The 24,222-nt window shown below is 38.8% G+C and overlaps 1 protein-coding gene across 6 annotated transcripts in view; it reads right to left on the bottom strand.

Annotated features, from left to right (window-relative positions):
• Window positions 1-145: 145 nt before the first annotated feature.
• gabrr3a (gamma-aminobutyric acid type A receptor subunit rho3a) overlaps window positions 146-24,222 on the bottom strand; it is a 53,388-nt gene continuing 29,311 nt past the window's right edge. For 2 of the 6 annotated variants that reach the window (XM_061898450.1, XM_061898451.1), the window contains exons 2-10: window positions 22,858-22,970; window positions 17,437-17,649; window positions 12,298-12,365; window positions 12,000-12,223; window positions 9,444-9,526; window positions 6,563-6,700; window positions 6,328-6,480; window positions 741-934; window positions 146-583 (exon numbers count right to left, since the gene is read on the bottom strand). In XM_061898450.1, coding sequence (XP_061754434.1) covers window positions 281-583; window positions 741-934; window positions 6,328-6,480; window positions 6,563-6,700; window positions 9,444-9,526; window positions 12,000-12,223; window positions 12,298-12,365; window positions 17,437-17,649; window positions 22,858-22,970 — 1,489 coding nt within the window. In that variant the 3' untranslated portion in view covers window positions 146-280. The remainder of the gene's footprint in view (window positions 584-740; window positions 935-6,327; window positions 6,481-6,562; window positions 6,701-9,443; window positions 9,527-11,999; window positions 12,224-12,297; window positions 12,366-17,436; window positions 17,650-22,857; window positions 22,971-24,222) is intronic. The other 4 variants (XM_061898454.1, XM_061898452.1, XM_061898453.1 and 1 more) reach the window with 3 other exon arrangements.

Here is a 24,222-nt window from a genome sequence, read left to right as displayed (position 1 = left end):
TTATAATTGCTGGTTTGCAAAAAATATTTTTTAACCCAATTAGGTGAAATGACATAATCTCCCACGGTACACCAGACAATATCTCACAGTACACTAGTGTGCCGCGGCACAGTGGTTGAAAAATACTGGTGTAAAAGACACATGATAACGCTGTACTGGATACATTTATTTTCCAGTGTTGTACAATAACTACTGAGTTCACAATGTAGCTTGAAATACAATCATTTGTGAAAAACATCTTACAATGATGTATAATAATAGGTTTAAAAAAATAGTGTTGCTATGCATACAAACTCCAGTAAATGATGTTGAAGAGCAGGTAAGCCAGGGGGAATAAAACTCTCGAGTAGGAGTCAATCATATAGCTGTTGCTCATTATGAAGCTGAGGTTGTGTTTTAAAGGGTTCTTGCGGCGTAGTCTGGTGCCCTCTGTGGGGCCCGACACGGTGGAGTTCCGTGACTGCGTGTTCCTGTCTGTGTTCGCCGTGCTGGAGACCTCTGGGAAAGAGGTCAGGTCGATATCGTTGTCATGGAAACAGCCGTCGAAAGCCATGGCCTGGGTGGCGTCGAAGGACGCTGGGATCTGAAATAGACACAGCAAAGAGAGGAGGGTTGTGTTTTTAGGTTATGCAAGCTGATCCAGATGGTGCAAAAAAAAGATTTTCTGTGGGTGAAATGAGTCGCATGAGATTTATGGAAATATTACAGTAAAAAAATAGTAAAATGGGCGCATCAGCCACCTTTGCCCTCTTGAGCTTCTTCATCTCTTCCACTGTGGTGAAATAGTTGACGGCGGCATACTCGATGACAGAGAGAAAGACAAAGAGGAAGCTTGCCCACAGGTAGATGTCCACCGCTTTGACGTAAGACACCTGAGGCATTGAGGCGGACACACCAGTGATGATGGTGGACATTGTCAACACCGTGGTGATGCCTGGATGCAAGGAGCACAGCAGGGCACTCGTTATAACATATAGCTACATGTTAGTTTATTTCGAACAAGCATACAATTACAATATGAAACATCACATGTTTTTAGAGTCTTAATAACACAACAGTGAATAAATGAATAGACGAGTAGGTAAATAAATAAATAAATAGACAAACGAGTAAGTTAGTAAATATTAAATACATAAATAAACAATAAATAAAGTTCTTATAATAAAATAGTTAAATACGTGACTATTTGCATAATGCCATGAATAAGATTATCTAATTTTTCAATGAGGCTCAAGATGTTCATCAGGATTCTTCTTCTTTGTGAACATTTTGAGTTTGAACAGTTTTGTTAAACTGGGTCATATTATTACATTGTTTCACTCGGCTTAATCCATTCCATAATTCAATTACACATACTGATATACGAAGGGTTTTAAGTGTTGTACGTGCATACAAATGTTTTAAATTACATTTTTCTCGAAGAAAAATTGTTGTACATTCTTGGGTAGCAGGTTATAGATTGCTTTTTGCATAATTTTAATTGTTTGCAAATGCACCAACTCATTGAATCTTAATAGTTTGGTTCAATAAATTCTGATGAGCTGGCGACTTGTCCAGGGTGTACCCCACCTTCCGCCCAAATGCAGCTGGGATAGGCTCCAGCACCCCCGTGACCCTGAGAGGGTCAAGCAGTAAAATAATGAATGGATGGATGATTCAATAAATAAAAAGGGTTTGAATGTCCTCAATAGCCAACGTTATGTATTATTCTAAATGACTGCTTTTGTAACATTATTAAATGAATTGAAGTGCTTCCCAATGCTTTATTATATGAGATTTTAAATGAATTTTTTTAGTTCATTTTATCATCTACAAACCCCGTTTCCATATGAGTTGGAAAATTGAGTTAGATGTTAATATAAACGCAATACAATGATTTGCAAATCATTTTCAACCCATATTCAGTTGAATATGCTACAAAGACAACATATTTGATGTTCAAACTGATAAACTTTTTTTTTTTTGCAAATAATCATTAACTTTAGAATTTGATGCCAGCAACACGTGACAAAGAAGTTGGGAAAGGTGGCAATAAATACTGATAAGGTTGAGGAATGCTCATCAAACACTTATTTGGAACATCCCACAGGTGTGCAGGCTAATTGGGAACAGGTGGGTGCCATGATTGGGTATAAAAACAGCTTCCCAAAAAATGCTCAGTCTTTCACAAGAAAGGATGGGGCGAGGTACACCCCTTTGTCCACAACTGCGTGAGCAAATAGTCAAACAGTTTAAGAACAACGTTTCTCAAAATGCAATCGCAAAAAATTTAGGGATTTCAACATCTACGGTCCATAATATCATCAAAAGGTTCAGGGAATCTGGAGAAATCACTCCACGTAAGCGGCATGGCCGGAAACCAACATTGAATGACCGTGACCTTCGATCCCTCAGACGGCACTGTATCAAAAACCGTCATCAATCTCTAAAGGATATCACCACATGGGCTCAGGAACACTTCAGTAAACCACTGTCACTAAACACAGTTCGTGGTTACATCCGTAAGTGCAAATTAAAGCTCTACTATGCAAAGCAAAGCCATTTATCAACAACATCCAGAAACGCCGCCGGCTTCTCTGGGCCCGAGATCATCTAAGATGGACTGATGCAAAGTGGAAAAGTCTTCTGTGGTCTGACGAGTCCACATTTCAAATTGTTTTTGGAAATATTTGACATCATGTCATCCGGACGGACTAAAGGGGAAGCGAACCATCCAGACTGTAATCGACGCAAAGTTCAAAAGTCAGCATCTGTGATGGTATGGGGGTGCATTAGTGCCCAAAGCATTGGTAACTTACACATCTGTGAAGGCACCATTAACGCTGCCATCTAAGCACCGTCTTTTTCATGGACGCCCCTGCTTATTTCAGCAAGACAATGCCAAGCCACATTCGTGTTACGACAGCGTGGCTTCGTTAAAAAAGAGTGCGGGTACTTTTCTGGCCCGCCTGCAGTCCAGACCCGTCTCCCATCGAAAATGTGTGGCGCATTATGAAGCGTAAAATACGACAGCGGAGAGACCCCGTACTGTTGAACGACTGAAGCTCTACATAAAACAAGAATGGGAAAGAATCCCACTTTCAAAGCTTCAACAATTAGTTTCCTCAGTTCCCAAAAGAAAAGGTGATGTAACACAGTGGTGAACATGCTCTTTCCCAACTACTTTGGCACATGTTGCAGCCATGAAATTTTAAGTTAATTATTATTTCCCAAAAAAAAAAAAAAATTTATGAGCTTGAACATCAAATATCTTGTCTTTAAAGTACATTCAATTGAATATGGGTTAAAAAGGATTTGCAAATCACTGTATTCCGTTTATATTTACATCTAACACGATTTCCCAACTCATATGGAAAAAGGGTTTGTATATCGTGATAGATGCTTTTGCAAAAGGTTGCAATATATATCGTGACATAGATTTTAGGCCACATTGCTTATCCCTAATGCAGAATGACACATTTAGTGATTTGATCAACTAAAAAAAAAAAAGTGAAGTGAATTATATTTATATAGCGCTTTTCTCTAGTGACTCAAAGCACTTTACATAGAGAAACCCAATATCAAAGTTACATTTAAACCATCTAACACAATTTCCCAACTGATATGGAAACAGGGTTTGTATTATTGAACCCCAAAATTGTATTTATTTTACCCTCCGTCTGTTTATATTTGTGTTTAACTTTCCTCTCCTGATGTTACCGAATAACATTATTTTAGTTTTGCTAAGATTTAAAGATAGTCTTTTTTTGTCAAACCATCTTTTAAATTGGTTCATGTCTTCTGTTATTATTTATATTAGCTTCTGTGTGTTCTCTTTTGAACAAAACATAGTTGTGTCGTCTGCAAATAATACTAACTTTAAGTCCTTTGTAACTTTACAGATGTATGCATATAGGAATTGAACAAATTTGCTCCTAGTTTTGACCCCTGGGGTACACCACAATATAATTTTAGCGTGTGTTCGCCTAGCTTCACGTACAGTTTCTTGTTGGTTAAGTAGCTTACCCATTTCAAAACGATCCCTGTAATGCCATACTGATTTAATTTGTTCATTAAGATGTTAAGATTAATTTTGTTAAATGCTTTTGTTAGATCCATTAACACTGCAACTGCACATTGTTTCCCATCTATTGCATTGGAAATATATTCTGTTGTTTTGATTAATGCCATCAATGTTGGCTCTGTATCCGTATTTGTTCTCTGTGAGTATTTCCATTTTATTTATGAATGTGTTCAATCTGTTGTCAAACAAATTTATTAATATTTTATACATTTGTGGAAGTAAGGAAACAGGTCTATAGTTTGTAAACTAGTGTTTGTCTTCAATCTCATAAATCGGTACAACTTTTACTATTTTCATCTTGTTTGGAAATTTTCCTGATTTACATTTACTTACAATTATGTACTGGTCTGAAACACAGCATACTGTACATGGTTATGATAAACTGAAAGATTATTTTTCACACAAGGCTTTTAATTTTTTTCTTCATGTGAGACAATACAGTGCACGTCAAAAGTGTGGACGCATCTTCTCATTCAATTGCATGAGCAAGTGTCTTCATACTTTTGCATGCATCTTATATGTTTATCTTTTTGCACTTCTTTTTATCATGTGTGATGGGATGGATTTGATGGATGGATGTACTGCTCAGAGCCTCCAGGGGGCGTATTTGCATGATGCTTGTATATGTAAACAATTAAGTATGGCTAGAAAGTGGATAACTTATGGACAAAAAAATTTATATTGATACTTCAAAATCAGGGATCCTTGTGAGATAAAAAAAAAAAAATAGAGGAATTTAAAAATATCAGTCAGGGTTTGAGGGGGCCTTGATGGGGGAAGTTGAAGAGATTTTACATTTTTTAAAGATGCTTTGGAAGACATTTCCAAGATAAAAATTATGTAAAAGAGCAAGAAAACTTACCAAAGGTTTCAACCTTTTATTTGCTATAAACTGAAAACCTATATATCTTATATATCAATATATACCTATATATTACCTATATATCGATATACCAACCTATATATCTTTACCATATCAATATTAGCCATTCTAAGAATGCTTGACTTTGAATATTTTACGTCATTGGTTCAATGTTTTGTCTGGTTTGAGAGAAGCTGCCTTTACAGGCTGTACTCTCAGCTGTACTTGGCCTGCTAACGTGACTCTAAGAAGCCAGCTAACCACGGAGCGCCGGAGAGCAGCCAAGCTAGAGGTTTTATATCGAAATGTAAAAGAAGAATGCCACTTTGGCTTGAAAAATAGCGGAATTCCGTTGAATAGCAGCCATCTGGGATGCCATTGCCAATAATACTGTATTATTTATTTGTGAGGTAAGACATTTAAGATGTTTAAACATACATAAAACAATAATAATATAAATAAAAAAATGAGTATTTATTTTATTTTATATTTTAAAACAAATTAATTATTTAAAAAGAAAGGTTTCTGTTTACTTAACAGCATATCTTAATGTTTACTTTTACTTACAAAAAAATGTTGTATGTTTCATTAAAAGTCTTCAAAACCTCAAAAAGGATTTTTTTTTTTTTCGGTAAAGTACAATTAATAAAAATATTTATTGTTTTATTGACTGCCAAAACATTTGAAACCTAATGGTTTATTTGGCCTTTTTTCTCTCGTCATACATATTTATTAGGGCAGACAAAGGACTATTTAAAAAAAAAAATCTGATTGATCATATGTTGGAATTTGGAATAATCATGATTAATCACAGTTGATTACTTGCTGGCATAATTAAAATGAGAAAATACCTAAATATTTGTACACAAATGCAATGTTATTGTCAGAATTTCCTCCAGGAACGTTTTTAAATGTTTTGCTTCAATGCATGTCATTTATTTGGACAAAACCTGGTAACATTTGTATCTAAAGTTCTTTCAGGCTATATTTTGGAGTAAAATTTTCCAATGAGCACACCTGTTGGTTGCATTGATCTGATCACTGAGCATATAGCGGTTAAGGTAAAAGAGCTTGTACAGTCAAAATTAATTGCATGATTACCCTATGTGTGTACATGATTAATACAATTTTGACACTCCTAATATTTATAAAAAATGTATTGACACTACTTGTTGGCTGACAGCATTTCATTACACATTCTAGTATGTAGTTATGGATGTCATCCAAAATGTTAGATGTGTAGGTTAAACTTGATTCTACATGCAAAATGTGTTTTACCATGATAAAGCCAGTGTTTAATGTCTGTCCCCCCCAAAAAAATTCCCTGACTCTACCTTTCTTCAATGACATTAGAACAATGAGAAACATCCTAATTGTAAAGTGGTTGTATTATTTTGAGTACCCAAAGAGACACGGGCTGGTACGGCCCTCCTGTCTATCCAGAAGGACACCCAAGACAGCATCACCATCAGCATGGTGGGAAAATACGTCTGGAGCATGAAGAAGAAGATGTGCCTTCTGAGAATGAAATTAATGTAGAGCCGATTGTACCAGCCTGGAACACAGTAGGAAAAGTGCATTGCTTACAAATACTACTTTCCTTTCATGGGTATTGGAACAAGTCCAATCACACATACCGGTACTGCTGTAAAAGGCGAGCCCAAAAGAAGGCTGGAAGTCTTCAACAAAAAACTGTGAGAGCACGATCTCATCAGTCCTTAATGAATCGTTTCCGTTCTTCCAGTAGAGCATGAGGTCGTTCTCATTGTAAGCATCTTTGATAGAAGGGACAAGGAGGAAAATAGGAGCGTTACTTTTCCCTGATTTTAAAGAAGAGAGAAAGTAAGTGAAACGAGGAAACATGTTCTATTTAAATACACAAAAGGTAAAAGTGCTCAGCTCAAGATTGATGAATTCAAAGAGAAGAATGAAACATAAATCCATCCATCCATTTTCTACCGCTTATTCCCTTTTGGGGTCGCGGGGGGCGCTGGCGCCTATCCCAGCTACAATCGGGCGGAAGGCGGGGTACACCCTGGACAAGTCGCCACCTCATCACAGATGAAACATAAATATAATCCCCAATGACAATGGTTCTCAAACATTTTTTTACCATGTACCAACTCGGAAAAAAATTAGCTCTGCAAGTACCATCATAATGACCAACATTAAATCACAGTAGCATAGTAGGCCTAAATATTCAAATAAAACAAGGCAGAGGTTTTTTAGCAAGTATATTTATTAGTTTGGCTATTGTAACATTAAACACAGTTTAAACAATAACACTGTATCTCGTCCATCCATCCATCCATTTTATACCGCGTGTCCCGTTCGGGGTCGCAGGGGGTGCTGGAGCCTATCTCAGCTGCATTTGAGTGGTAGGCAGGGAACACCCTGGACAAGTCGCCACCTCATAGCATAGACAACATTCACACTCACATTTAAACACTAGGGCCAATTTAGTGTTGCCAATCAACCTATCCCCAGGTGCATGTCTTTGGAGGTGGGAGGAAGCCGGAGTACCCGGGGGGAACCCACGCAGTCACAGGGAGAATATGCAAACTCCACACAGAAACATCCCGAGCCCAGGATTGTGAGGCACATGCACTAACCCCAGCTCCACTGTGCTGCCCCACTGTGTGTCAATAAAACAAAATAAAACACTGTACTTTATCTAAGTGATTATTTAGCGTACCACAAGATGGCGCCCGTGTGCCACTTGTGGTACATGTACCACAGTTTAAGAACCACTGCCCTATGAAATAAATCATGCATTAAACAAAATGTACACAATGAGTGACTACCTTTAACGCTATGATGTGAATACTTGCACAAAAACATTAAAATAAATGATATATAACAATTGGAGCTTTCTCCCAACAGAATAAAAATCAAATATTTTATTTAAAGGTTTGGGGGTTTTTTTGGTGCTCAAATATGCAATACTTCAATTTAATGTCATCTATTACACAAACTGTACTTTTGATGATGTTCTTAAAGTGTCCCTGAAGTGGGTTTTGACAAAAAAAAAACACTCGGACTCTCTCTTTTAAAGTCATGTGTTTGTATTATGACACGATGTACAAAACACCTTCCTCATGGACATATCACCTCTGACCTGACCCTAGATAGATATGCACACCCACCACTTCATGATAAACAAAAAAAGCAGGCTTCGCTGCATGTCTCAAAATTCAGCCTGGACCTTGGCCAAACTATTTGTCAGTCATCCATCCATCCATTTTCAACCATGTGTCCCTCTCGGAGTCGCGGGGGAGGCTGAAGCCTATCCCAGCTGCATTCGGGTGGAAGGCGCTATACACCCTGGACAGGTCTCCACCTCTTTGCAGGACTAACACAGATAGACAAACAATATTTACACTCACATTCACACACTAGTGTCAATTTAGTGTAGCCCATCAACCTATCCCCAGGTGCATGTCTTTGGAGGTGTGAGGAATCCAGAGTACCCGGAGGGAACCCACGCAGTCACAGGGAGAACATGCAAACTCCACACAGAAAGACCCCGATTGAACCCAGCTCCTTCCTTTTGTGAAGCACATTCACTGACCCTGTGCTACTGTGCTCCTTATATCACTCAGTCAGCTAAACGTATTTTATTATTTAGTATTTTTTCTTTTGTGTGTAGGAAATGCGCATTTAAAAAAATACCCATTGTCGTACATTCCTGCTTCAGAGTTTTTTTCCCCCGACAGTTTGAGAGTCATTAAATGTGTCCTTACTGGTCATTGGAAGAGCGCGATTAAAAGTAGGAAAAAGGTTTGTTTTTTTTAAGAGATTGTTGTTTGACCACCTCCTCGTCATCCTTTTGCACATTAATCTATCTACACCTACATGCAAAAACATCACAAAACGGGAGGTCCTTAACTTTCGTCGGGTTGTCAATAGACAAAGACAATTGTTGAAAAATAGGATATGGGACATTTAAAGGGGCTGTCTTTAACTTTAATGCCGATGCCGAGACGGCACTAACTTTCCAGTGTGTTGTAAGAAATATATACCGCTCTCTTCCAACATTTAGCAATGACGTAACTATGCCCGTATTATACGTAACACACATGCACCTTATGCATTAGCTTTGTGTATGGTCAGCTAATGCCAGCGATTTAGCAAAGTTCATCTATTAAAAGTTAGCTATCATTCAATTTCTATTCTATCATAACAGCAACATTACTGCAAATCAATAGTTGTTTCTCCGTGACTCCTTTTGTGTATGCGTACATGCTCCCACCGTGTACGTGTGGACAACACCATCTTTATGTAATACAATTGCAGAAAGTATAGACACTCTAAAAAAAAATACATGTTCTGTTGAACCACTAATGGTCACATAAGCCAGTCTTGTTATATTTTTTGGTAAAACATTTTTTTATACTTTAAGCAAATTGCTAACAGCCCCTTTAGCACACACTTATATTTGTTGCAGTACTTATATTTGTTGCAGTAATCTTTTTATGCTTAGTGGCATTTCACAAAGGCAATGTTTTCTATACTCACAGCTCTCAAGCTCCAGCGAGCAGTTCTGTGTGTCCAGAGGGAAACTGCTGAAGTCCATTGAGCAAAGTGCTGTCACAGTAATCCTAAAACACAGCTTAACATTAAACAAACACACATACAAGCTACAGTATGCACATAACTGCACGTTAATACGATGTTGAAACGTTTAGTCCATGGCAGCCTGGATGGACCTCAGAAGTTTTTCACACAAACATTTTACTTGGAATTTGTACAAAAAAGGACAAAAATGTAACATTTTTGAACCCCGACAATTATTGATGCACAAACTAAGACTTTTCCATTTAAATCATAATCATTATATTATTTTTCATTGCCATCATGATCTTGATGAGATGTCACATGGGTCCATTTTTTTGTCCCCTTTGACTCAACTGAAAGTTAACAAATATAGAAAATGTGAATTTGAAGAAAACAAGACTAGGTTCCATAAATGTAGTGTTGTCGGTGCAAGTTTGAGTAGTGCATCAAATAGCAAAACAAATGTCAGCTGCATCACCCATCTGCAGTGTAATTAATTTACTAATTACTGCCAGTCACTGCTTACAATCTGCTGGTGCAGCTTGTTGCGGTGCGAGGCTGTCAGTCTTGCCGCCATATTGTCAACATGAGGCAGTGACATGGATATGATGAAGCATATTGACTGCATCACATATCAGAACAACCCTGTTGATTGTTTTTTTCATAGTCCCACTGGGTGTGAGTTTTCTTTGCACTTATGTGGGCTCTACCGAGGATGTCGTTGTGGTTTGTGTTGTGGTTTGTGCAGCCCTTTGAGATTTAGGGCTATATAAATAATCATTGATTGATATATATTATTACAATTGTTAGTATTTTTAAGACAAATATAATTACACACACTTGAACACGCTGTTCAGTACCATGGCCACTGATTAGCTAAAACGTTCAAGTTAGACCACTGATAGTCTCACACACACGCTAGGTGTGGTGATATTACTCTCTGCATTTGACCCATCCCTTTATTCTACCCCCTGGGAGGTGAGGGGAGCAGTCAGCAGCAGCGGTAGCCGTGCTCGGGAATTCTACCCCTGAGTGTCAAGCAGGGAGATAATCGGTCCCATTTTTTTAGTCTTTGGTATGACTCAGCCGGGGTTTGAACTCACGACCTAAAGCCTCAGGCATCAGTACTACCTTGGATTAAAAGAATATAAAGGTGACTAATGGGTGTTATTCCATGTATAGAGGGCTCTCCTGATGTTGAAAAACATACCTAGAAGGTAGTAAACTTGTTTTTATCCTCTAGGTATGAAAATATTTTCAATTCATAATTATTGATACCTACTTTGTAGAAATGTGTTTATCGGGTGATGTTTGGAACCAATGACTATAAAATTATTATATAATATATTTTTGAATATTTTAGACTCCTTCCTTATAGACTTAGATTTAGCCAAACTTTAATGATCCACAAGGGAAATTGTTCCACACGGTAGCTCAGTTACAAATAATGGAAAAGATGGAAAGGACAATGCAGGTATAAAATAGACTAAAAGCGATATAAAATATAACATATATACGTAATATTTACATAGTATATGTACAGTATAGGATATATACTTATATATTATAACATATGTTTATATCATATATACAATATGTGACAATTACAATGTACACTATTCCAGTATATATAACAGCAGCAGCATAAAATAGAGATTAAATCCAGCAAAAAATAGACATTATAAACAAAGAGAAGTAGCTAACATAGAAGGTGTCAGGTAATAAAACATCATCTATTGTTGTATGGGGAGTGATTATACTGCTGGATGGAGTGTGGAATGAAGGAGTTCTTGAATCGAACACTGTGAGAACGAAGCTGAAGGAGCCTGTTGGAGTATGAACTCCACTGTCCCTCACTTGTCTGGTGCACTGCGTGGGCAGGATTCTCCATGATTATTATCACCATAAATGATTCCTGGGTGCGGCACCGCTGCTGCCCACTGCTCCCCTCACTTCCCAGGGGGTGATCAAGGGGATGGGTCAAATGCAGAGGACAAATTTCACCACACCTAGTGTGTGTGTGACAATCACTGGCAATTTAACTTTAACTTAACTTTATTCTATTTATATTTTGCATGAATATTACATATAAATATCCATTTATTGATTAAAAATATTAAACAACACCATGTCTTAGTCTTTGGCTTATTTCAACATGAATTGATTAACGTGGACCCCGACTTAAACAAGTTGAAACTTTTTCGGGTGTTACCATTTAGTGGTCAATTGTACGGAATATCAACTGAATTGTGCAATCTACTAATAAAAGTTTCAATCAATCAATCAATCAATCAAAAACACATTAATCAAGTATGCATTATTTTGCATGCTATTATTTGTGATTTAGGGCTATATAAATAAATATTGATTGATTGATTGATTGATTGATCATTTAATAAACATACAATAACTGTAGTTAACGGTGGCAGCAAAGTTTTGGAAAAAATGGCAACATTTACCTTAGAGACTAATAGCAAAATATAAATATATGTGTGATAAATGTTTTTGTTGTTTTACCGGACACTGTAGAGAATGTTGCCGTCAGGGAATACCCTCAGCATGATGTTCTCCATGGTTGTGTCATGGATAAAAGAGCGCTTGGAGTGCACAAAGAACACATCAGGCACCCAGATCTTCTTCACCAGACGGGAGTCAAAGGTTCGACTCTTATTGTTGCTGGAGGGGAAGGCCAGACGATCATCTTGCCAGTAATGTCTCAGGTACAAAGTCATTGTGAAGTCCTGAAAATACAAAAAAAAAACACCATGAAAAGGATGAATTGTACTGTAGAGCTGTAAATCTAAACACAACCTACCATGTTTACTTCACTTATGCTGTCAATGCTCTCTACCTGGACATCGATGCCGACAGGAATAGCAGAACCTGGAACAAAGGTCATATGTCACGATAAATCAGCTTTCAACAACAGCTGGTTAACATGACATCATGATCTACTTTAACGTCCCTCATCTGTACATCTACCACAGATTATGCGCTTAAATGTCCTTTCGATCCGTACGAGGAGATGTAATCCATACTATAGAGACGCTGGACACAAAACATTAGATAATAATCATGACTCAACAGATCAGAGAGGATATAGCAGCACTTTTCACAAAGATGCTATGATGCTATGATCATACACCTGTAGATAATAGTTTACGATCTATGTCTTTGATGGTGTACTTAATGAAGTGTCTAACTAATTTGCTGAACAGAAACTGAACATGTATTTGGAGAGTTTAGATTTTGAACTAATGCAAGCCGTCCAAAGAGCAGTCCTGTGGCCCTTCTCGGCCGACAGCACATTTTTGTATTGGACATATTCCTAAAATAAAAAGTTTTTTTTTTTTATTAAAAAATATGTCATTATATATTACTTAAATAATCATATACAGGCATATACCAGGCAGCGAATATGGGGTCCTGTGTCAAATGCCAGCGGATACGGGGGCTGGTGAAGTAGGGGCGTGATTAGCCCGAGTTTGTGTGTCTACAATGCTTGCCAAGGATGAAGTTACTGTTTGCTTCAAAGAAAGTATTTTCCTCAAGTCAATGTCGTCAGACGTGTCCGCCTGTGGGTATTAATGGCCAGCAAAGCTTAAGACGTTCCACGGTGTTTACTTCAGTGTTTACTCTATCACGTGATTATGCAGGGATTCGGGAGTTATCGTAAAAGTCTGCGCTATACCGCTGCATGGCGATGGGGATTGCCGGACGTCATATGCCGGTTACGTTTCGCTGCTGTTTCGCATCCTGAGGAAATCAGGGGCAAGAAACAGTTTTAATGGCCCTCTAGGGCAGTTGTTCTCAAATGGGGGTACGCGTACCCCTTTGGGTACTTGAATGTATGTCAAGGGGCATGTGAGATTTTTCCAAAATATTCTAAAAATAGCAACAATTCAAAAATCCTTTATAAATATATTTATTGAATAATACTTAAACAAAATATGTAGAATGTAAGTTAATAAACTGTGAAGATAAATTCAACAATGCAATATTCAATGTTGACAGCTAGATTTTTTTGGGGACATGCTCCATAAGTATTGATGTTAAAGATTTATTTTTTTGTGAAGAAATGATGAGGTCGCGACTTGTCCAGGGTGTACTCCTCCTTCCGCCCAATTGGAGCTGAGATAGGCACCAGCGCCCCCCGCAACCCCAAAAAGAGAATAAGCGGTAGAAATTGGATGGATAGATGGATGGATATTTAGAATTAAGTTAATGAATCCAGAGGGATCTCTATTACAATCCCCAAAGAGGGCAATTTAAGTTGATGATTACTTCTATGTGTAGAAATCTTTATTTATAATTGAATCACTTTTTTATTTTTCAACAAGTTTTTAGTTATTTTTATATCTTTTTTTCCAAATAGTTCAAGAAAGACCACTACAAATTAGCAATATTTTGCACTGTTATACAATTTAATAAATCAGAAACTGATGACCTAGTGCTGTATTTTACTTCTGTATTTATTTTTTTTCAACCAAAAATGCTTTGCTCTGAATAGGGGGTATTTGAATTGAAAACCATTTCACAGGGGCTACGTCACTGAAAAAAGGTTGAGAACCACTGCTCTAGGGGGCTCTCACAGCCGAACAATGGGCCCTGGCCCTATATGGTTAAGAAACCAAAACTGAGATGTGGTTGTTTTGTTCAGATACATATCTGTCTGGCATACTGTACATTGACCTAAATTACATTGGTTGTAGCATCTCTCATTCGTATAATAAAAGATAATTTGAATAGCACTTTTAACATGTGTGCATTAACAAAAAACTCAGCTGTTTGCTGCCACACAGAGCAGCGGTGCGTACATCATGTCCACGTATTTAAAGTTCCAAGCACTCCATGCGGTCTGAATTTTATACATTTTTATTAGTTTCGCTCATTAAATGATTAATATACAAATCAAAGCTTTTTTCTGATCAAATCGTTGCAGTCACAAGCATTATTGGTGGTACGTGGGCTCCAGTTTGTGGAGTTTTAAAGAAATACCATTACACAGCTGTGTGCGTGTACGTGTGCGTGTGCGTGTGTGTGTGTGTGTGTGTGTGAGTGTGTGTGAGGTTAATTATTTGCCTTATTTAAATTAACCTAAGAAGACCCCAATATTTTAAAAACAAACCCAATTTTGTTGTCAAAATGTTATACCCAAATTTTAATAATTAAATACATTACTGATTAAAGATGTACTGAAATTGAAATCGAGTTTTTTCTGTACTAAAATGTTGTTTAACTTCATATACCACCGACCAATTAGCACATGGTAATTGGCGATAGTAAGCGGAAATACCAAACGATGCCACTTAAAAAGCAATGTGTGTGTCACACCAAGAAAATAATGTTTGGTTTTGGTCATGTTATGTTTTGTTTTTTTGGACATTTGTTTCCTGTTTTGCACTTCCTGCTTTGTTTTCGTTACCATGCCAACTTATTAATTTCAGCTGTCATGTAACGCACCTGTTCCATCACTAATTATTTCACTGCTATTTAAGCCATTTGGTTTCTGTTCTTCGGCCTGGCAACTTTCTACTTCTGTACCTACACATCCCGTATTCATCTGCTTCATGCCTTGCTGTTCGTTTTTGTCCACGCCACGTAAGTTTTGTATTCATGCCTCAGTGCAAGTTTTGTTTTTTCATGCCCAAGTCCAAGTGTTTTTGTTTCATGTTTGTAGTTTGTAGCATTTATGATAGTCTTTTGTTTTTTCATTAGCCAAGTTTGTTTTCCGTTTGTTTGCCTTCTGTTGTAGTCTGTTTGTTTAGTAATAAATCAACATGTACTTACATTCACGCCTGGCTCGTGCAAATCATTCTTTGCGTTGGAAAAACAAAATATCCCGTAGTCCAAGTCGTGACAGTGTGTCAATGTGGTACTTTGTTTGATACTCCATAAGAGTATTACATAAATATTGTGTTATAAAAGCTACATCCATTGCGTCATGGTTTAGTGGCACCATAATGAAAACGTATGAGGTGAACTGTAAACATCCTATCCCATCAGTACCATTACCTAATGAGGACTAGCACTCAGAAGTATCAGTCCTCCATGACAAGAGAGTAGTGAAGTAGGAGGGATTATATCACGTGGACTGATAAATGTCTTTGGTTTCAAACAGTAAACATTATGCTGTCTAAGAAGTCTGGTGTATAACCTTACAAGTGTGATCAGGAGGGGCTAATATCAACGTACTCGGGGACAAAACAAAAGGAGGGGGGATAAAGTGTGGATTGCAAGTAAAAAGGTTGAAAAGACATTAAAGTCATACTATTATTTTGAAACATAGCGTTATCTGCTGGACAAAAATGTTTTTGACGAGAGCAAAGTTGTTTCAAACTTTTGATATGTACATTTTATATTTAGGTTATCTATTTTATCTTTAGTATTTTGCTAGTTTTTATGTGGCAGCATTGCACTTAAGAAAATTCATAGTTTGTAAAGCCGATAACAGCAAAAATCTATCTAATTCAGAAAAAATGCAGGAGTCATTTTGCCATATTTGAAAAAAAAAAGTGTTAAGTTATTCTTGATTTGAAGTTAATACTTTTTTCTTTCCTTTTTTTCCCCTATCCAGCTACTCAGGTAAATCATATTGTTGATGTAAATACCCATATCAGCTCTCCAGATTTACTTTACAAAAGAGAAGTGTGGGATAATTCTCTTGTCTTATTTGTATTTTATTACACGGATTTATATTATTTGGCGCAGGACGGTATAGAAAGAGGGAAAATAAGGAAGATTGAGGGGGATACGATAGAGAGACAACAACAAACATGACAGTAACAGAAAAACATCAGCAAATACGATATGTACAAATACGATAGTGAAAGCAGAGAAACAGTTTGTGAAGTAAATGACACAAATGACAATGAACATTATTATATTACGAATGGAGCAATACAAATACCAATAGCACTATTGATTATGAATAATAACAATAATTACCTCTATTATGAACAATACAATTGTTTCAAAACAACAATACATATGTAATAACTTGAAATACAAAAGAAAGCAGATAAATGGAGGGGAAGAAAGAAGCAAACTGTAACCTTGTACAAATTATTATAGTGACAATAAGTTAAGCTTTCTCAGTGTGCTTTGTGTTACCCAGTTTCCCCTAGGAGAACGTTAATATCTTTGACGAAACGTGATTATATGCGTGACTGGTGTACCTCGCCTACCGGCGGCGATAAATTCCAATTTATGTTAACTTTTTATTAAAACAGACTTAATGCTATTAGTTTCCTTAAAGGGGAACATTATCACAATTTCAAAAGGGTTAAAAACATTAAAAATCAGTTCCCAGTGGCTTGTTGTATTTTTTGAAGTTTTTTTCCAAATTTTACCGGTCCCGGAATATCCCTAAATAAAGCTTTAAAGTGCCTCATTTTCGCTATCTTCGAAACCACTATCTATTTCCCTGTGACGTCATACAGGGCTGCCAATACAAACAACATGGCGGTTACCACAGCAAGATATAGCGACATTAGCTCGGATTCAGACTCGGATTTCAGCGGCTTAAGCGATTCAACAGATTACGCATGTATTGAAACAGATGGTCTGAGTATGGAGGCAGAGAGCGAAAACAAAATTGAAGAAGAAATTGAAGCTATTGAGCGAATAGCTATTGACGTTATTCGACTATACCGTGGGTGTACCTAATGAAGTGGCCCATAGCATGGCTGCCTTTTAGCATCGCCGGTAAAATGTGCGGACCAAACGATCAGGACTTTCGCATCTTGTGACACTGGAACAACTTAAATCCGTCCATTGGTAAGTGTTTGTTTCGCATTAAATGTGGGTATCTAGTTTCAAATGTACATACAGCTAGCATAAATAGCATGTTAGCATCGATTAGCATAGCATGTTAGCATTGATTAGCTGGCAGTCATGCCGTGACCAAATATGTCTGATTAGCACATAAGTCAACAACATCAACAAAACTCACCTTTGTGATTTCGTTGACTTAATCGTTGCAAATGCATCTGCAGGTTATCCATACATCTCTGTGCCATGTCTGTCTTAGCATCGCCGGTAAAATGTGAAGACACTCTGGCACATTCAATGGGGGTCTGGTGGCAGATTTCTTGCCAGTGGTGCAACTTGAATCCCTGCCTGTTAGTGTTGTTACACCCTCCGACAACACTCCGACGAGGCATGTCTCCAAGGTTCCAAAAAATAGTCGAAAAAATGGAAAATAACAGAGCTGAGACAAGGTGTTTGTAATGTGAAAATGAATATGGCGGGTTTGTTACCTCGGTGACGTCACGTTCTGACGTCATTGCTAAAAGACCGATAAACAGAAAGGCGTTTAATTTGCCAAAATTCACCCATTTAGAGTTCGGAAATCGGTTAAAAAAATGCATGGTCTTTTTTTCTGCAACATCAAAGTATATATTGATGCTTGCATAGGTTTGGTGATAATGTTCCCCTTTAAAAAAGGCTGACATTTTAACAAACGGGCACAAAACTTAACAGCCAATGAGACCAGCAGCTGTGCTCTCGCTCTGTTATTTAATAATCAATCCAGTAATAATACGAAATATTTCTTTAAAAATACAACAGACGTGGTTAGTGATTTGTAGTTTTCATTAAACACATTTTAATGTCCATAGTGATAATGATGATGACAAAAATTATTATTTTAATCATGACAATATCTTCAAGAGTCTTCTTTTAAAGTATGGCCTTTTACTTGTAAAACTAAAACATGTTTTCTTATAAAATTATTAAAGTACAAAAAGGCATTAGTCCTCATTACCATATTTCCCTGTCGGTGTCGATTGAAATAAACATCTTCCCTCTTATTTTTGCAACACATTTCAATCTCCGACAAAACATCTGGATTCTGTCCCCTTCTTCCTCCTCTTGATGAGGTGCACAGTTCAGATGATTTTGATCTGCACTACTGCCTGCAGTCATTGTCTCACACGAAGATAATCTAGGTCACCAAAGGCTTTTTAGGGAGGCGTAATACCAAGCACAGCACAGTACCCTACATCAGTCTTGTCGCTGAGGAAAAACAATAAAGTGATGGATTGATACATTTTATTTTTTACTGTAGATCAGTGCTATTCAACTAGCAGCCTGCGGGCAATGAAACAATATCAGCTCGTAAGTTCAGTTAAAACAACTTGGAAAAGTCAAACATTTTTATAGCAGATTCCAAACAGCATTAGAGCAGTGTCATATCCAGTAGATTATTTTTGACTACTGTAGCATTTTTGTAGTAGGTCCTTAAAAACAAAAGAGCAATCCTGTTGTATAGACATGAATTTTTTTTTATCGTATTCTGTAAATCTGACAAAATAAAAAGACAAAAAAGAAATGTCGACCAAAATTTCTTTCCATCCTTTGTAACTGAGCTACTGTGTGGAACAATTTCCCTTGCGGATTAATGACATTTGTCTAAGTCTTACGAATATACAAAATAAGAATAGTAGTAAACGGAGATGTCTGGCACCCCGGTGCTAAGAGTTCTGGAAATGTGGCCCCAAAACAATATAGTTGAATAGTCCTTCTAGATAGATGGTGTGGAAGGGGCGTGGTCGACGTGTCCCCTGCGGGCGTGGCATGTGCAGGAGCCGGCTGTGAAGCAACGACAGGTGAGGAGATTTCTCACCTGGAACGAGTTGTCTAATTGTCTCTTTATCAGGGGCGCCGGAGACCATGAGGGGAGCCAGAAACCCGGGAGGAGAGACGCTCGCAAATCAAACTATCAACTAAACATTGCTGAAAAGCAAAGAAAGGCACGAAAATAAAAGAATATTGTATCACTTGACAACTGAGGTCCAGTGAGTTATTCAGCCGGCACGAGAGAGTGCTACATTGGCACCCAACTACTGTAAGTGAACCAAAAACGGAAGGAAAATGACGACTACAACTCCCCTGATTGGCGCTTGGGAGAGTGCTGGCGGAGGTGTCAGCAGCGAGCCAACAGCAGACACAGGTATTACAGGCACTAATGGACAGAGGGGGAGGGGTGTCACCAAGCGCCGGAGCGAATGCATGCATGCAGCGCATGACGGAGGCCGAAGACCCGCAAGCTTATGTCGACATCATCAAGGCCATTGCAACAGCGTGCGGCTGGCTGCAAGAAGAGTGGGGGATGAGGTTGTTGCCGCTCCTAGCGGGGGAGGCACAGTCAGTGGCGCTCAGCCTACCGGCAGCGGCCCAAGTCCAATTTCAACAGCTTAAAAGAGCAATCCTGGACCGGGTTGACAGCACCGCGGAGGACCATCGGCGCCGGTTCCGGTCATTTAAAGTGGGACCAGAGGACCGGCCATCCGTTCTCGGGCAGCAGCTCTGGGATGCGGCCACAAAATGGCTCAAGCCGAGGGAAGCGGACAACCACATGTTCGAGCAAGGTCGACAAAACGGCGGCGATCGCGGCCTGTCCACCCCCCAAGACAAAAAAAGAGGTGAGGCGGTTTTTGGGTATGGCCGGGTACTACCAAACAGAGCAGTGCCAGCGGGTGTTCGAACAGGTAAAATCTGCACTCTGCGAGGAGCATGCCTCACTTCACCATCCCTTTCTGTCTGCAGGCGGACGCGTCAGAGTGGGGTCTGGGGGCGGTGCTGTCCCAGCGGGTGGAGGATATCGACCGCCCCATCCTGTACATCAGCCGGAAACTCTGGGACCGGGAGGCGAGGTACAGTATGGTGGAGAGAGAATGCCTCGCCATCCGGTGGGTGGTCGGGGCCCTCCGGTATTACCTGTTGGGGCGCCCCTTCGGTCTCTGCTCGGACCACAAACCGCTCCAGAGGCTCCACCGCATGAAGGATACCAACCCACGGATCACCCGGTGGTACCTCGCATTGCAACCCTACAGCTTCCGGGTGGTCCATCGGCCAGGTACGCAGATCGCCGTGGCCGACTTCCTCTCTCGGCCCTCTACGGGGCAGGAGTAGTCACGGCCGGACAGCTGCCCGGCCTCAAACTGGCGGTGGAGGCATGTGAAAAGGGCGTGGTCGACGTGTCCCCTGCGGGCGGGGCATGTGCAGGAGCCGGCTGTGAAGCAACGACAGTTGAGGAGATTTCTCAGCTGTAACAAGTTGTATAATCACCTGTCTCTTTATCAGGAGTGCCACAGACCATGAGGGGAGCCAGAAACCCGGGGGGGAGAGATGTTCGCAAATTAAATTATTAACTAAACATTGCTGAAAAGCACAGAAATGCATGAAAATAAAATAATATTGTATCACTTGACAGCTGAGGTCCAGTGAGTTATTCAGCCGGCACGAGAGAGTGCTACAGATGGGTAAATATTATTTTTTATTTTGATTCAGTGAGTTTAAAAGGATTCAGTAACTTCTGAGCAAAAAAACATAAACACTGCAGGTAAAGTTTCATATATTTCATGTATTCCTAATTAATTTATACCTAATTCCAGTAGGAATTAGGTATACATGGATTATTAATAGGGCTTCACGGTGGAAGAGGGGTTAGTGCGTCTGCCTCACAATACGAAGTTCCTGCAGTCCTGGGTTCAAATCCAGGCTCGGGATCTTTCGGTGTGGAGTTTGCATGTTCTCCCCGTGAATGCGTGGGTTCCCTCCGGGTACTCCGGCTTCCTCCCACTTCCAAAGACATGCACCTGGGGATAGTTTGATTGGCAACACTAAATTGGCCCTAGTGTGTGAATGTGAGTGTGAATGTTGTCTGTCTATCTGTGTTGGCCCTGCGATGAGGTGGCGACTTGTCCAGGGTGTACCCTGCCTTCCGCCCGATTGTAGCTGAGATAGGCGCCGGCGCCCCCCGTGACCCCGAAAGGGAATAAGCGGTAGAAAATGGATGGATGGATGGATGGATTATTAATACAAACAAGCAAGTAAACTACAATTAATGGCCAATGTGTTGACATTTTATTTGAATAAAGTGCAATAAACATTTTAGGTTGAATTAAAAGGAAACAGCCCTGTGATGAGATGGCGACTTGTCCAGGGTGTACGCCGCCTTCCGCCCGAATGCAGCTGAGATAGGCTCCAGCATCCCCCGCGACCCCTCAAAGGGACAAGCGGTAGAGAATTGATGGGATGGATTAAGAGGAAACATTTTCTGCTCACATTTCCAGTATTCAAAAAATGTTCAATAAAAGTATAGAAGCAAACCTTTTCACAGTAGATGTACCAGCTACTATGCTTTTGTTTTTAACATAAAATAAATAAACAATACAAATATTAAAAAGAGAGTAACCAACACAAATATTTTCAGGTTGAATTAACAGTAGGTATACCGGCTACTTTTGCTGTTTTTTGACTTGGAAATAATACACTTATAAAAAAATGAAGGGCAACCAAATATTTTCAAGTTAAAAGACCATGGTTTGACCTGCTACTACTCTTATCTTGATAAACAGCTACATTAGCAGAGGCAAGTTACGACAAATGAAACACCACAACACAACTTTCAGCTTCAGCAGGATTGCAAAAGTCGCAAAAAATACAAACCACAACCAAACAACACAAAGCCATAACAAAACAATTATAAGCCAAAACACGACAATATGAAGACGGAATGAAAGCGACAGTGGACTAGTTTCAGCGACTCACCTTCGACGGAAAGTTAAAAAGGGTGTAATGAACCAAGTTGGGAAAAAACATTGAAGTGTAATAACTTTTTCAGTCATCAATTTAATTTGTCAATATTACTTATATACTATATTCTGGGGCCCTGCGATGAGGTGGCGACTTGTCCAGGATGTACCCCGCCTTCCGCCCGATTGTAGCTGAGATAGGCACCAGCGCCCCCCGTGACCCCAAAGGGAATAAGCGGTAGAAAATGGATGGATGGATGGATGGACTATATTCTATAAGTTGGTCCGTCGCCGTAATTTGCTCCGCTGTCACTTCCATCCTTTGTGGCTTAAAGTTGCCTTGTCGCTTAATATTTTTGTGTTGCTTGTATTTGTTGTGGCTTTTGCAATCGTGCTGTCGCTGAAAGTTGTAGTCATAGTTTATGATTTTGCCTTGTCGCGTTTGCATTTGTTGTGACCTTTCTCAGCCACTATCCGCCGTTCTTGTTTTGACAACCGATGGCGATAATGCCGGACTGGCAGACAGACTTGAATTATGTTTAACGTCCTTATGATTAAAATTGTTAAACTTTAGAACAAGTCTGCCCTTTTTAAATCCAATTTTTTTCCTTTTTTCTAATATGGATAAAATCTATCAATTTCCATTTAAAGCGATGTTGGATTAATACCAATCTTTCGGAGGGCAAACTTGCTGAGCACAGATTGAAAATTGCTGTTTGGCCTATTTGCACACTTTTACTTTTGTCTCTTGAAGATAAAAAGTGTGGGTTCCCACTAGACTACACAGATGGACGGATAAAAAGACTGACAGACAGTTAAACAGTGGTCCTTACCTCCAAAGCCCGGCCTCATTGCAAAGTCATGGTCCTCTATTCGAAGCAGCTGCTCTGATTTAATTAGCAAAGACTTTGTGCTATCCAGCTTTTTCATCTTGAGGTCCACTCGTCTAAGAAGCAAAAAGGGACAAACAGCTGATTGGTCAAGAAAATCTTGATCTATTGCTGAAGTGACATCTGGCGATGAGTGTGTGGTGTGATTAAAAGCTGGCACAATAATCTAAATAATGACAGTTCCTCATTTACTGGAAGTTTTTCAACATACTTTTTAATCTAACTGGTTGTTGGCTTTATGCATGCCTTGCTTCTTTTATTACTTTTGATCAAAGATAATGACAGATTCTACACTTTCCCCTTGAGCAACACATAATAACTATTGTGTAGATTTAGATGTTCGAATAGACCTCGCATGATCCAGGATCCCCAGCAAGAAGGCCATAATAAACTACAAATGCATGCTAGTAGTGACAACCACCATGTATGCCACCAGACAACTTCTGAACTTCCTCAATTATTTTTACCCTTCATTATTTTGTCATTTAATAAATATTTCTCAGAGACTATCATAAAGTTGGGATCTCCCCTTCATCCCCACAAAAAATTATACTCTGGAATACATTTCTGTAATTTTGAGCTCATTGAAAACAATGTGAAAACAATGTTGTTCTTAATTTTTCGCAAACTGCCGCAATACTTTGACATCAAATGAACATGATTATGTATCTACACTGTGGGCTAACTACTACAACCATTAGAATCACAATTAGGGTTGCAAAAGAGCAGAGAAGCATCCAGAGAATGTAAGTTATAAAACATTTTCAGAAACTGTTCTTAGGATGCTAGGAGTTCTGGAAAAATCTTCAGTTGCACACGTTTTATTTAAAAAGTGAATGAGAAGTAACTGGGAATTTAGAGTAATGTTTCCAATTTTTAACCAATAAAAAAAAGTTGTAAACATTAATTGAGGTTGTAAGCAGTCATGCTGTCGGCTGATGGTCTGACCCCAGGATGCAGAGACACAGGGTGGTGTGCAGGTCAAATACTTTAATTATTTTCTTAAAGGGGAACTGCACTTTTTGGGAATTTTACTTATCATTCACGATCCCTATGTAAGACAAGAATACAAATATTTTTCTTTTTTATGCATTATCATTTGTAATATATAGCAAGTACGAGGTTGTTAAAATTAAGCAAACAAGAGTCATTGAGGCCATAAAGCCCTCCAAATAATAATCCAATAATACTCCATTTACATGTTGAGACCTAAATATTAACGTTAATGTTATCATAAGCAGCAACGCAGAGGAACTACTGTTAGCGGCACCGTCATGACAAAAAGTACCAAGCTCATGCAGCTATTAA

Source organism: Nerophis ophidion, linkage group LG04, assembly GCF_033978795.1.
Source record: "Nerophis ophidion isolate RoL-2023_Sa linkage group LG04, RoL_Noph_v1.0, whole genome shotgun sequence".
Taxonomy (NCBI): domain Eukaryota; kingdom Metazoa; phylum Chordata; class Actinopteri; order Syngnathiformes; family Syngnathidae; genus Nerophis; species Nerophis ophidion.
This window is presented reverse-complemented; position numbering and strand designations above follow the sequence as displayed.